The 16,023-nt window shown below is 32.7% G+C and overlaps 1 protein-coding gene across 8 annotated transcripts in view; it reads left to right on the top strand.

The window, feature by feature from the left end:
• The window catches only part of Dock7 (dedicator of cytokinesis 7), a 200,539-nt gene that overhangs the window by 28,224 nt on the left and 156,292 nt on the right, over positions 1 to 16,023 (top strand). For all 8 annotated transcript variants that reach the window (XM_046451169.2, XM_046451168.2, XM_058581538.1 and 5 more), the window contains exons 3-9: positions 1,128 to 1,303; positions 1,482 to 1,550; positions 4,343 to 4,472; positions 4,560 to 4,772; positions 5,238 to 5,323; positions 10,010 to 10,076; positions 10,926 to 11,075. In XM_046451169.2, the coding sequence (XP_046307125.1) occupies positions 1,128 to 1,303; positions 1,482 to 1,550; positions 4,343 to 4,472; positions 4,560 to 4,772; positions 5,238 to 5,323; positions 10,010 to 10,076; positions 10,926 to 11,075 (891 nt within the window). The remainder of the gene's footprint in view (positions 1 to 1,127; positions 1,304 to 1,481; positions 1,551 to 4,342; positions 4,473 to 4,559; positions 4,773 to 5,237; positions 5,324 to 10,009; positions 10,077 to 10,925; positions 11,076 to 16,023) is intronic.

Below are 16,023 nucleotides of genomic sequence, written 5' to 3'. Positions count from 1 at the left end.
GAGCCAATAAATTAGTTTCTATCACTGGTCTCAAAATTTTACTTGATGCTTTTTTTTTGGCAGGCTGGCCTGCCTGTCTGCCTGCCTGCCTTTCTTTCTTCCTGTTTTCTTTTATTTTCTTTCTTTCTGCTGGGGATTGAACCCAGGGCCTTGTGCATACTAGGCAAGTATTCTACCACTGAGCTATGTCCTCAGTCCAGTAAATACTTTTAGTAGGCTTTGTGTATTTTTTTTTAATGGCTACTATAAAAAATTACCACAAACTGGATGGCTTAAAGTAATAGAAGATTATTCTCTCAGTATTGAAGGACAGAAGTCTGAAGTCTGTATCACTGGACTTTAATCAAGTTTTTCAGGGCTACACTTCCCTTCAGAAGTTCTAGAGAGAATCGTTTCCTTGTCTCTTTCAGATTCTGGAGGCTTCTGGCATTCTTTGAGTCTTATGTCTTTAAGGCTAGAATCTTCAAATTTTTCTCAGATCCATCTTCATTTGGCTTTTTTCACTGTTTATATGACCCAAATCTTCCTCTGTCTTACTATAAGAATACATATGATTCCATTGGGGGCCCACCCAGATAATCTGTATTTTACGGTCCTTAATCCATGTGCAGAGACTTTTAAATTTTTTTCATACAAAGTAGTATATACAGAGTCATGGTTTGGGATGAAGAGAATTTTTGTATCAATATTGTGTTCCAAACTACAGTATGGTCATGTTTTTACAAGAGCAATCAACAATAACAATAAATAAAATAAGAGGACTGTTTAGAAACTTAGCAATAAAAGCTCCAAAGATATAAAAAAAAGAATCCTTCCTATGAGTACTTTGAAAAGTGTAAAGTTTAACATGACTGTGAATTATTATTACTATTTTTATTTGAGAGTTATGGGCAAAGTCTAAGCAAGAAGGTTAAAGAGGGTATGACCAAAAGCATAAAAGGAGTGTAAGACCGATGTTTTCTGGTTTCCTTAGAGCCTCTGGCTGATCATCCTGTTGAAATTATAGAAGGAACTAGATTAAAGCATTTTATATTTAAAAAATGATTTTCCTTTGTGGGAAATTTTAAAATTCTTATTTTTACCTCTTCCTATCTGCCCACCTCTCATTCTCACCCTTCTTTATAAAGGTGCCCCTTACTGAAGCAGTGGATCCAGTGGATTTAGAAGATTACCTCATTACTCATCCTTTAGCTGTGGATTCTGGCCCTTTACGGGATTTAATTGAATTTCCTCCAGATGATATTGAAGTTGTTTATAGTCCCAGGGACTGTAGAACCCTTGTTTCAGCTGTACCTGAAGAAAGGTAAGAAGACACCTATTTGGGGTTTTAGTGTAATAGAAAAGGCTCTCTTTCATTATGTTATTTAGATTCTATTTCTTTTGGTAGTTCCACTTTCTATTTTAACAACAAGAAGGACAGCAACCAAATTTATCATTGCTTTCCTAACTAAATTACAAAAAATTTTTCTTTCTTAAAACAGTGAAATGGATCCTCATGTTAGAGATTGTATAAGAAGTTATACAGAAGACTGGGCCATTGTGATCAGAAAGTAAGTTGTGTGTTTATTATAATATATAAAAATATTGAGTAGGATTTATAAATGGATTAAGGTAGATTAATAATTACGAGGCTCGAGAATTCATAACAAAATAGTCAATGAAGAAAAAGAAAATATCTTGTATAAAGATACTTTTTCCTTTGGAATTTTATAATTACTTCTGTTTACTTTCCTCTATTTGGTTTGTGGGAATAGTATTTCTATATTATCATAAAACAATAATAATAATAATGGGGGTTGGGGATGTGGCTCAAGTGGTAGGGCGCTCGCCTGGCATTCGAGCGGTGCTGGGTTCGATCCTCAGCACGACATACAAATAAAATAAAGATGTTGTGTCCGCCGAAAACTGAAAAATAAATATTAAAAAATTCTCTCTCTCTCTCTTTTTAAAAAAATAATAATAATGATTTGTAAGTATAATTCTTTTATGAAATCACGAATAGATATTATTAATGAGTAATCTGTTTTTCTTAATAAGATTCCAATTTAGTGAAAGTTTCATAGTTAAGCTTAATGGCCAGTTTTCCAGATTTAGCTATTTGAAAGATCTCTGCTCTTTATAAACTATCCAAATACTTACAGGTCCTTGACATATACATCCACGCAGGTAAATGTTGGTGAAAAAATGCTTTATTTTACCACATAATTTATTTTTGTAAGGGACTGTGTTCAAAATACCAATTCAAGTTAAGAAACAAAACACAATTAATTTCCCCTTGCCAGTTTGCATAATGAAGCAAGGTCTTCATACTGAATCTTTTTAGCCCTGTTTTATTTTTAAAGCAGTTGTAATAACCAGTAGTAGAGAATTCTGTTATGGCATTATAGTTTTCACAGATTAAGGAATCTATACCAGAGAGTACTAGCAGAAGTGATGTATCCATTGCATATTTCATCATCATAGCTACTGTCTTATTTCTCTGGGCTTGATATTGTGTATCATTCTGGAGGATACTGGTGATATGCTTTTTAGTTTTAGTGTGACCTAATAAAAGCACTGTCTGCTACCCTTTATGTAGAAGAACTCTTTCTGTGAACTTAAAACATTGGTTAAAAATTCTAGTAGCCAAATTTTAGACATTACCAAAGAAAACACTTCCTCTGTCAGGTAATTCAAAAGTCTTTATTTGTTTGCATATATGTTGGGAACCTATAATCCAAAGTCTTAATAGGTTAGTTGTAAAATACATTGGTCTCAGAATCATGGCCTCTTCTAATCATAGTGTTGCTAAGGCTGGTTTAAATAAGAGGGTAAGGGAATTAACATTTATGAGGACTTATTATGTGTTGGGTATTTATTGGGCACTTTGTACTTTTCTCCTTTAAAGTTTCAATATATGAGATAGCTCAGGACAGAATGCTCCTTTTGAGCTCAAATGAAGGAAGTGAGAGTAAGTCCTATGGATAGCTGGGCGAAGTGTTTTTAGGCAGAGGGAAAAACCGCACATGAAAACCACATATTGGAAATGCCAGAAATATTCAAGGAAGAACAAAGAGGTCTTTGTGGCTGGAACAGAAAAAATGAGGGTGAGAATGCTAAGAAATGAGGTCAGAAAAATGGTGTTGTGTGGGGTCGGACGGGTAATCGTGTAGAGCCTCATCATAGCAACTGACTAGAGAACAAGATGATAAAGAAGAGTGTTGATTATGAGTCATTTGCAGCTCTCTTCAATTTCATACTATCCATTTTTTAAGACAGAATGAAAGACTGTTTTGATTTATCAAAGCACATTACATATACAACATCACAGATTGAAGTACTTGAAACATTTCATGAAAGATAAGATTCTCCTGCTGAATAAACCTTTCATATTATTATACTAAGTATCTTTATTTTAGTTCTTCCAGAGAAATGCTTTCTATTATTTTGTGGTTATACTGTGAACATCATGTAACTTCCCTTTTAATAGCTGTGGCAGCAAGGCATGATGTGAATCATATAAAATATGAATTTTTATTATTTCACAAATTAGTTGATAGCAGGAACCATACTATCTGCTGGTAATTATAATTGTTTTGTACCAATTTATGTATTTCCCCAAAACTTTGACTCTATGTAGTTTAGAATCATGAATAAAAATTATTTGTCAGTTCTTATTTGATATGCTTTGATATTGACAGGAAAGAAATTTACATTAATTTAAGAGTTATTCTGGAGCTGAGGTTGTGGCTCAGTGGTGGTGCGCTTGCCTAGCATGTGTGACGCACTGGGTTCGATTCTCAGCACCATATACAAATAAATAAAAAATAAAGGTCCATCAAAAACTAAGAAATATTAAAAAAGTTATTCTTAGCATGTGCTCTGTGCATATATAATTAATAAATAATATAGATATATAGAGGTGTGCAGATCTTGCTATTTTTCATTTTACAAGTTTGTAGCTTTAGTTCAAACTTTTTTCTACTTAATGATATATGGCAAAAACCTTATGAATAATTTCAGTGTTTCATATACACATGAAATACTTTTAAAGTTTATATTATTAATAATATAATGTATTTCTTCTTTCCCATTTTATTTTTTAACCTGGCTTCTCAGCTTTTTACTGACCAAGTCTTTAGACTAGAAATACAATTTAAATTGTACCCCTGCTCTTGGGTTGGATTAAAGGAACCTTGATTGGAAATTTTATTGAACTTCTGGTTAAATATTTAAATACTCAAAACTTTTAGAATAGATCTTTATGTGAAGAAATAATGAGAACATTTGGCTTATTACATGATGATGCTGAAAAAGTGAAAAATTTAAAAAATTTGATATTTATTTGTTTTATTTTGAATAGATACCATAAGCTGGGAACAGGATTTAATCCTAATACATTGGATAAACAGAAGGAAAGGCAAAAAGGTTTGCCAAAACAGGTCTTTGAATCTGATGAAGCTCCAGATGGCAATAACTACCAGGATGAACAAGTAATGATTTTATTCTTAAATAACTGTAAAAAATATTTTAAGATAACTTATTAATTAATATATTATATTTAACATTTCATATGACAGGATGATCTTAAAAGACGTTCAATGTCAATAGATGATACTCCAAGGGGTAGCTGGGCTTGCAGTATCTTTGACTTGAAAAATTCGCTTCCTGATGCATTGCTTCCTAATTTACTTGATCGAACTCCAAATGAAGAAATAGACCGCCAGAATGATGACCAAAGGAAATCAAACCGTCACAAAGAACTCTTTGGTTTGCATCCATCACCAGATGAGGTATAGATGTTTACATACAGAAGAAGAAAATGAGTATTAAAATAGACATTTTTGGAGTAGGATTTATAAGTAGAATTACAATAATGTAGAAAATAAAACCTAGAAACCCACATATGATTTTTATAAATGAAATATACTTTTAACTACTGAATTTGTGTGTGTGTGTGTGTGTGTGTGTTTAATGCTGGTGCTGGAAATTGAAACAAGGGTCTAGCACATGCAAGGCAGATGCTCTACCACTGAGCTACATATACCCGCAGTGGTGAAAATTTTCAATGAGTAATTTCTTTGAAACGAGCACATGATCCAAAGACTTCTGTTTATGGACAAAGAAGTTATTCTTTACTATGTTAAATTTTGAAGACTAAAAGTATTAGATTAGTAAAATAAGTTTTTAAAAAAATAAATTGCAAGGGGTTGAAATATGATAAAGATGTTATTTTTGTGTTGCATGTCAATTTATAGGAAGAACCAATAGAACGACTTAGTATTCCTGATGTACCCAAAGAACATTTTGGTCAAAGACTTCTTGTGAAATGTTTATCACTTAAGTGAGTATTAATTTCTTTTACTATATAGCTTTCTGGGGCAATATTTTGATATTTTGGCTACTAGTATAACAAAATCTTAGTAGATTTTATACAATTATGTATGTCCTTTTGAGAAGTATTGTCCTATACATAATTTTAAATGCTGTTCAGCCTTCATGCTTATATCTGAAGTTAAGCTTTAGAGCATTTTTGGTTCCGAGGTGAAGGTAACTCTTAGCCTTAGTTGTACAATTAGTCTTAAAATTGGAAAAACATTCACTGAAATATTATTTATTTGACACTGTTATTGATTGAGGAGTACAAAGACAAGCTATTTTTTTCATTAAAGAGTTAATTTTATATTTGTTACATGGTAGGCTTTGTGTTTTGAAGACTTGGAAGTATGTATATATGTGTGTGTATGTATTTGGAAATATATATATTTTTTACTTATTTAATTTATTCTAATTAGGAATTATATATTTTTAACTTTAAAAAATTTTGTGACTTCTGACATCGTTGAGGTGACATTTTATATTCATATTCTGCTTTACAAATATTTTATTTCATGCTGTCTTCAGAGTAATTCTGTAAGATATTATTTTCTTCATTTTACAAATGAGGAATTCTGGATTCAAAGGAATTAGCAGAACATTGGCATGATCAATATTGGGCAATCTGGAAAACAAACTTCATATTCTTTTCATTAAAACATATTCATATTATAAATTAAATGTGAGTTCTGACTTCAGGAAAAAAGTTTAAATTAATTCATAGAGATCTCTAAAAGCAGCAATTTATAGTGACAGACAGCTTTTGTGTGTAATTCTGGCAACTTTCTTTCCTTAAAATCTAAGTCTTCATATATTTAGTTAAATTATCCAGAAACCTGTAAGATTAAGTATGTTGAGTGTTTTGAATATCTGACGCCTAACTGTATCAAATTTATAATCTTTTTTTAACAGCTCTTCTGTAGTATACTTTGTGTATCACAAAATCTACCCTGTTAAGGTGTACAAATCAGTAGTGTATACTCATAGTATTGTGCAACTGTCACTATTGTCTAATTCTAGTATATATTCATCACCCCAAAGAAACTCCATACCTTTATTCATCAGCTTGGGCTGCTATATGAATACCATAAACTGGGTAGCTTATCCAGCAGAAATTTATTGTCACAGTTCTGGAGACTGGAATATCTACCTTATAGAATTACTCCGAAGACAGCATGAAATAAAATAAGAGAAAGCACTTTGTAAAGCAGAATATGAATGTAAGATGTCACCTTAATGATGTCAGAAGTCACATAACTTTTTTAAAGAAGGGGGTTGGTTTTCAGTGAGGCCTTGCTTTCTAGCTTGCATATAGCTGCCTTTTTTTTCCCCCTGTGTCTTCACATGCCTTTCTGTCCTTAATGGACAGAAAGAGAGGTCTCTGTTGTTTCTTTCTTTTATAAGGACACCAGTTCCATGGGATTAGTGTACAATCTTAGGATTTCATTTAATGTAAATTACTTCCTTTAAGGCCCTATCCTCACCTACAGTTACTTTGGTGTTAAGGCTTTAACATAAGTTCTAGGGAGATTAATAATGTCACCCCTGTGCCCTCTTCCCCTTAGCCTCTGACAGTCATTAAGTTGCTTTTTGTTTCTGTGAGTTCACCTATGTAGGTGATATTTCATGTAAATAGAAATATACAATATATGGCTTTTTGTGTATAGACTTTGTGTAAAGGTTTCTTCACATAGCATACTGTTTTTATGGTTCATCCATGTTGTAGCATGATCAGTAATTCATTCCTTTGTAGTGCTGAACAGTATTCTACTGCATGGATATACCTCATTTTGTTTATCTGTTCAACAGTTTGGAGGTGTTTCCACTTAAAAAAAAAAACAGCTTTATTGAGATACAATCCCCTATTAAGTAGTTTACCCAGTATTTGCTCAGTATACAGGGCACCAGTATATTCACCTCATTCATTAACTATACAAGTCAATGGGTTTTGTTATGTTCACAGGTCTGTGTAACTTATCACAAGAAACTTAAGAATACATTCATCACTCTGTGTTTGTGTGTGTGTGTTATTGTTGTATGTGACAAAAGTAAACTTGACCACTACCTCTCTCCATTTCCAAAAAGTTATTTACAGTTTGAGATTCTAAATATGAAAGGTAAACAGTAAACTTTCTAGAAAAACATATAAGGGTAGCTTCATGAAAGGAAGGAATTCTTTAATATGATGTAGAAAGCACAACCCTTGTTTTCATTGATACTTTTTACTTCATTAAAGCTGATTTTGTTCATCAAAAGGCACAAGAGTGAAGACAAGCCATAGAGAAGGGAAAAAATATTTCCATACACACTTTGGACAGTGTGCTGAGATTCAGAATACACAAAGAACTACTCATTGCTGAGGAGAAAGTTAAATAATAAATAGAAAAATGTATCAAATGAAGGTGTCTGGGCTGGCGTTGTAGTTCAGTGGTACAGTGCTTGCCTAGCATGTGTGAGGCACTAGATTCGATTCTCAACACCACATACAAATAAGTAAATAAAAATAAAAGGTCCATTGACAACTAAAAAAAATATTAAAAAAAAGAAAGTATCTGAATGGTCAGTAAATATGTGAAAAGACGTAGGAAAAAATCTAGTGCTGTACTACTTGCTTGCTGCAGTAACAGTATCAAGTGTAGAGGATGCAGAGTACATTTTATAGAGACTGACACACACATGGACAGGATCATCAGGTTTCCTTTTCTTTAATTTTTTTTTAAAAAAATTATTATTATTATTATTATTATTATTATTATTATTATTATTTTATAGTATTGAGATTGCTGAGCAACATCTCCAGTCCTTTTTATATTTTTATTTTGAGAGGGCATCTTGCAGAGTTGCTGAGGCTGACCTACTGGCACTAATCCTGCCTCCATCTCCTAAATAGCTGAGATTATAGGCATGTGCCCCCACATCTGCCTAAGGTCCCTTTGCTTTTAGTTTCTGGTTGAGTTTTACTAAACAGACATTAAGAGGAAGTTGGAGGGTGGAAGAGAGTAGATCATGTGAGGTATTAATTCCTCTTACTCTCTTCTTCTGAGTCACTTTGACTTGTTTCTTCCTTCTCCTCATAGTTTCTATGAAGAGCCCTGGATTCTACTATTTTTTTTTTTTTTTTGGTTACTTCTTCCATGTTCTTTTTCAGCCCTGAGTTTATGATGATTCCTACTGTTGCTAGCCCCAGGGAGTGGCACTCTGCATTGTTTTTCCCTAGATTTATCGAAACGTTTTTAAATGGCTCTGTATTAAACTCAGCCCTATGTGAATATGTTGTCTGTCTCCTATAAGGACCTCAACTGATACTCTTGTAATTCAAAAACAGTGTAATGCAGAGTTATTTCAACTTCAGCACTATTGACATTTTTGTCTAGATAGTTCTTTGTTGTCAGCATCAACTCTGTATAATGTAGACTGTTTAGTCACATACGTAGGCTTCTATTTGCTAAATGCCAGTAATAACTGCTGCTGTAGTTGTGATAATAAAAAATGTCTACAGCCATTGCCAGACGTCCCTTGATGTCAAATTTGTCCTTTGATGAGAACTATTGCTCTAGTTTAATTAATCTCACATCACATATTATTTCAATTAATAAGTATTTACTCAGTGTTTACTTTGTGTAGGCAATTGTTCTTGGAAATGAATTAAACATCTCAAGCATACAGTTAAAATAAATTTTGACATAGATATAAAATGGGAATTACTATACCAGCATTGAAAATAAGATTAATATTACTGACATGGAAATTTGCCTAAGTGAAGTAAGCCAATCCCCAAAAAACAAAGGCTGAATGTACTCTATGATAAGTGGGTAATGATCCATAATGGTAGGAGGGGCATGGGAAAAATGAATGAACTTTGGGCAAATGGGTGGGAAGGTTCGGGGGACGGGGGCAGGAAAGATGGTGGAATAAGATGGACACTATTACCCTAGGTATATGTATGACTGCACATATGGTGCAATGCTACATCATGTACAGCCATAGAAATGGAAAATTGTGCTGCAATTGTGTACAATGGATCAGAATGCATTCTGCTGTCATATATACCTCATTAAAATGAATTAATTTAAAAATGTTAGGTTAAAAAAATCAAACTACTAAATATTATGTATACTCTGACACTCTTTTTTAAGAAAGGTCTAGATGGATTAGGTACTAAACCACTAATTATGGCTCTTTCCACATTGTGGAATTTTGGATGCTTTTGTTTTATTCTGAATGTTTTTAAATATTTTTAAAGTGTTTTGTATTCAATACATGATTCATAACCTGAAAGAGAAACATTAGGTGTTTAGTTTTAAATCTTTTGAAAACTGAACATATATACTTATATTTTAATTTATATGTTTGTATGTAAACCAAATTACAGGTTAGAAAGTGATTATTGACACAAAATGGACATAACATACCATGAGGCTTTTAGGAAGTTTGAGATATTAAGGAGAATTACATAGAGTAAGTAATGATTGATTTAGGCTGTGAAAGACAAGTATGGAAAAGTGTATTTTAGGAAGAATGTGTAGTGTAGGCATAGGTACAAATATAGTAATGTGCAATGTATTAAGGTAATTTAGTTTTGGAATCAAAATTTCTCTGTAGCTATGTCTCCTATATGTATTTTAAAGTTATTTTATCCTTTTTCTTCATGAAGATTTGAGATTGAAATTGAACCCATTTTTGCAAGTTTGGCTTTATATGATGTCAAGGAAAAGAAAAAGGTAAGATTATATAAATTTGACTGTAGCCATAATCATAGGTTTCAAAAACCTATTTTTAAGTTTTTTTTAGAAGGTGAATAAAGTAAGTTTTAAAAAATTATTAACATGTGTCTTTTGAAAAAGGGAATAGAAACTTATCAAGACTACTTAAATATTTTCTTTAAACAAAATTTTTTTTTGTAGTTGTACATGGGCAGAATGCCTTTATATTATTTGTTTATTTTTATGTGGTGCTAAGGATTGAACTCCAGCTCCAGCCTGGGTCTCACTAATTCTTCAGACTGGCCTCAATCTTGCCATCTTCCTGCCTTAGCCATCCAAGCAACTGGGATTACAAGCATGCACACCATGCTCAGCAGCATTTCCTAATTTAGTATTATAAGCATAATATATAGTAGAAATCTTAAGAGCTGAGGCTCTGACGTCTTCTGTGAACATATGACATAATGATTTTTTAAGCAGAACTCTGCTCCAGTAACTTGTATCTCAATCAAAACTGCTGATACATTCTTCATGTTGTTTATAAAAACCCAGTTTGAAGTCATTCCTCTCAGTGATAATTTCCTTGGATGTTTTATTAGAGGTTATATTTTTAATCCAAAGAGTTTGTAGGAGGATTCTTTGGAATTATAGACTTTTTAAAATATTTATTCTATTTTCCCAAAATTTTCCATTTCTTTTCTTTGATTTAAAGTAAAGATTGGTCTCAATAACATAAGATAAACTGCAGGTTAGAGTATAATGTCCTGATTAATGTCTGAAATATTTTAAAACTCAGTATGTATGATTATTGTGAGTTTTTAAAAAACACACAGATTTTAAATTTTAATATGTGAATATATTTTTTAGATTTCAGAAAACTTTTATTTTGACCTTAATTCTGAGCAGATGAAAGGATTGTTACGTCCGCATGTACCACCTGCTGCCATCACCACTCTGGCACGATCAGCTATTTTTTCTATAACTTATCCCTCCCAAGATGTTTTTCTTGTAATAAAGGTAAGAATAATGTTAAATATATTTGTTTATTATATAATGTTTGTATACTTTTCTTTTTATCAATACTGCTAACTCTTTAAGGGCAGAGATTTGACTTTTACTTATTAGTTCTTTTCCCTTTTGATATTCTGTAACACAATGTGGATATACACTATAGGTGCTATCTTTCTTTTCTTTTTTTTGATACCAAACATTGAACCCCACTGAGTCACATCCCAGTTGCTTTTAAAATTTTATTTAGAGACGGGGTCTTGCTGAGTTGCTTAGGGCCTCTCTAATTTGCTGAGACTGGCTTTGAACTAGTGATCCTCTTGCCTCAGTCTGCTGAGCCGCTGGAATTACAGGCATGGGCCACTGTGCTTGGTTTATCTAGATTTTCTTGAATGTAGACCTCTATTAGGGTTCTCTGACAAATGGAACTGGATACATTTTAAGGAATTGTCTCATACCATCATGGGGGTTGATAAGATTGTGATTAATATGGCAGGTGGGCAAACTGAAAATTCAGGTAAAAGTTGAGTTGATTTTCAACTCAAAATGCATCAAAGATCTAGGAAATAGGCCAGAAACTATGCTATTTCTAGAAAAAACAAAACAAAACTAGGGCCAACACTACAGCATATAGGCACAGGCATTATTTTTCTCAGTAGGACCCCTTAAACCTCAGGAAATAATGTCAAGAATTTATAAATGGGATGCTGTCAAATTAAAAAGCTTCTGTGTAGCAAAGGAAACAATTAGGAATATAAAGAGAGAAACTATAGAATGGGAGAAAAATCTTAGCTAACTACTCTTCTGTCAGAGGATTGATATCCAGAATATATAAAAAACTCAAAAATTTTATACCAAAAAATCAAATAATCCAATAAATATATGAAGAAATGTTCAACATCATTAGCAGTTAAGGAAATGCAAATCAAAACTACACTGAGATTTCATGATTTGCAAATCAGAATGACAGTCATCAAGAATCCAAACAATAGCTGGATGCAGTGGCTCACGCCTATAATCTCAGCAACTCTGGAGGCTGAGGCAGAAGGATCATGGGTTTGAAGCCAGCCTCAGGAATTTAGCAAGACTGTAAGTGACCTAGTGAGACCCTGTCTCAAAATAAAAAATAAAATAAAAGGACTGGGAATGGGACTCAGTGATTAAGTGCTCCTGGGTTCAGTCCCTGGTACGTCCCCCCCCACCCCCCCCACCCCCAAAATCCAAACACTAATAAATGTTGGAGAGGATGTGGAGATAAAGAAACATTTCTACACTATTGGTGGGATTGTAAATTAGTATAGTCACTATGGGAATCAATGTGGAGGTTACTTAAAAGATTAGTCATGGAACCACCCTATGACCCAGCTATGCCACTCCTTGGTATTTATCCTAAAGAATTAAAGTCATTAGGGAGGAAAAGGGGAAATACTGGGGACTGAATTAGACAAAATTATATTCTATACCCTTATAATTATGTCAAAATGAATCCCAATGTATATAATTAAAAAGAATCAACAAAAAGGGGAAAAAAGAATTAAAGTCATCAAATTATAGTGATACCCACGCATACCCATGTATTTAAAAAATTTTTTTTTCCAGTTGTAGTTGGACACAATACCTTTGTTTAATTTATTTATTTTTATATGGTGCCTAGAATCAAACCCAGTGCCTCACACATGCTAGCGAGCACTGTACTGCTAAGCCACAACCCATCCCTCATACCCATGTTTATAGCATCACAATTCACAATAGCCAAACTATGGAACCAGCCTAGGTGTCCATCAGTGGATGCATGGATAAAGAAAATGTGGTGTGTATATACACAATGGAGTTTTATTCAGCCATAAAGAAGAATGAAATTATGTCATTTTCAGGAAAATGGATGCAACTTGAGACCATTCTGTTAAGTGAAATAAGCCAAACTCAGAAGGTCAGGGGTTGTAGGGAGGAAAAAAGGAAAGGAAAAGTGTGTGTGTGTGTGTGTGTGTGTGTGTGTGTGTCGGGGGTGGGCTCAGTTCTAGTGAAAATCAAAGGGAGATTAGAAGAGGAAAGGGATCAGTGGGTGAGGTGGGTGAAGAGTGATGGAGACATATTGGCTAAATTATATTGTTATATTGAGTGCATGTATGAATACATAGTAACAAATGCTATCATTATGTACAACTATAATGCACCAATTAAAACTGTGAAAAGAGAGGCAAAATGGAGTAGATTTGATTTTATAGTCTTGAGTCCAAAGTCCACAGGAAAGCATACTGGAAACTCAGGCAGGGTTTCCAGGTTTAAAGAGAATTTCTTATTTGGGAAAACTCTCTTTGCTTGCAAGCCCTTGAGCTGCTTAGATGAGACCACCCACACAATAAACTGCTTTACTTTCAGTCTCCTGCTTTAAATGTTAATCAACTTCTTAAAAAAAGCCTTCATAGCAACATTTAGATTGTGTTTGACCAAACAACTGAGCGTCATACCTTAGCCAAATTGGCACATAAAATTAACCATCACAAGAGCCATACTATAGTTTTGTCAGTTTCTAAATCATATTAATATTGAAAGCTAAATCATGTCAAGGAGCATTATGATTTGAGTGTCAGCTGATTAAGAAAAAGAGTTACAAATTCTGAAGTTACTAAGCTACTTAGCTTTGTGTAACTTAAAGAATAATTTACTTTAACTTGACCTTGACTTGAGAGTAGCCTAAAATATATTCCTTAATCACTTTATCTTTATTTATATAAAATTATCATAAAAAGGTAATGAATTTTATAATAAGGTTATGAAATGGATTTTCATGAAATGAATTCTTTTTACCCACAGGAATAATGTCCTAATTTGTGGGTATATTCCTATGAATTCAGGTTAAAATAAATTTTAGTTAAATGAACAGTACTGCAAGTAAAGATTTATATTATATAAAAAATATAATATATATAGTTATTTTACATGCTAAAAGTTAGCTGGTAATATAGAGATAGATAGTGGTTGAAATATTGGTTGCTGGAAAATGAGATTAGTGACAAGATTTGTTGTCATAGGAATGAATGGTTTACATAGGAATAAGAATAAAAAAATTGTATGTAAATGTGCAATATAAGGAAATAAGGACTTAAATCATTGTACATTCATGTGATGTAATACTATGTCCATTAAACCACAATTTTGAAGAACTTTTAATGTTACAGAAATGTATAATGAAATAATATTAATGAAAAATCAGTATGGTACAAATATAGAGTATAATCTTGTGTGTCTAAAGATTTTTCTCTAATTGCAAGAAAAAAAAACACCAAGTGAAATTATTATTTAAATTTTAAAGGAAATGTATTTAGGAGATTTTCTTTTTCATTTATGACTCATCAGGGTGTTTTTTGTTTCTTGAGAGAAATATTACCCTGGCATTTGTATTGGATGGTTACTGCTGTACAAGAACAAAGAGACAGTGCTCCAGTGGGTACCACAATAAACATTTGTACAGTTCATGGATCTGAGTTGTCTGCTGGTCAGCTAGGCTGTACTCTTTCCAGGTGGAAAGAATTAAAAAGAATTAAAGTCATTACACTGTAGTGATACCCATGCATCAATGTCTGTAGATTGGCTGAGAGTTTGATGATTTGGCTGGTGGTGTTTTTTGGATGTCTTCTTTTCCAGCAAGATATTCTGGCTAGACTCAGTTGCATAAGCACTTTTCAAGTCTTTGGTTACATGGGGCCTGCTGACATTCCATTGACCAAAAGCAGGTCACATAACAACATGAGCTCGAGGAATTGGGATATATACTTGGTCTCATTATAAGGAGAAACTGCAGTGTCATATAGCAAAAGGAAGGAAAAAAGGGTGAAGAATTGGGACTATTAGTGGAGTTTGTTTCTGTCTAGGATATTGAGGTTTGGGTCAGCCAGAATTATTGGCCCCTTGCTTATTTTTATGTTCCTTAGTACAGTTATTTTCTGACAAATATGTGAAGGGATTACACCACTATGTTTGGGTTTTTTTTCTTATGTACACTTTCCATTTTGGTGAACAAAAAAATATAAAACATATTGAAAGAAAACCACAAATAGACAAACAAAAACTTGGATTACAGTAAGGAAATTTTCATAATGTTCACTTAAAATTATTTAATTAACTAACTAATTATTTAAATAACTAATTAATTAATTATTTGAAGACATAATTATAGAAGTTATAAATATATAACTTAATTAATTATCTCCAAATGAATACACTTTGTGACCAGCCAGCCAGGTTTAGAAATAAAACATTGGCAGAATCTCAGGAACCATCCTGTGACCTATTCTATTTACTGCTTCCTCCTTTTTCCAAAGCTTGAGGACTGTTATTAATGGGACCAAAATGTGATTAGTCCATGTTGTTGTATGCAACAGTTTTAAAATTAATTTTTATTACTTTGTAATATTTTATGGTCTATATATATCACAATGTATCCATTTTATTGGTGATGGTCATTTTGGATCATTTAAGTTTTTGTCTTCTATTGGTGAGTCTGTGAATATTTTCAGTCTATGAAAATAGATAGTTTTACTAATTTCTAATTAGAGTCATAGGATGTTTGTATATCAGCTTTGGTAGATGCTGCCAAACAAGTTTCCAAAGTCTCTTTGATAATTATGTTCCTACCAACAATGAATATGAGTTTGAGTTATTTAACTTGATATTTATCAATTTTAATTGAAATACAAAGTACATTGAGCCCTGAATAGTATACATATTTGAGGTAAATAGTATGATGATTCTTACACATGTATTCATCAGTATAATCGCTGTTGAGCCTAAGTTATGTACCGTCATCATCCTGGAGGGTTCTCTTGTTTCTTTCTAGTGAGTAGCCCGTACTTCCAACAGATAACTTGTATTTTGACTTCTTTCACTGTCATTTAGCTTTTCCTTTTATTCTTCTACATGATTTTTGGTACAAATATGTTGCATTTCTATTGGGAAT

This window comes from Marmota monax, unplaced genomic scaffold (genome assembly GCF_021218885.2).
Source record: "Marmota monax isolate L192 unplaced genomic scaffold, Marmota_monax_Labrador192_F-V1.1 WCK01_AAM20220418_F8-fsc00023, whole genome shotgun sequence".
Lineage (NCBI taxonomy): Eukaryota > Metazoa > Chordata > Mammalia > Rodentia > Sciuridae > Marmota > Marmota monax.
Note: the sequence above shows the minus strand (reverse complement) of the source record. Positions and strands in the feature narration are given on the sequence as shown.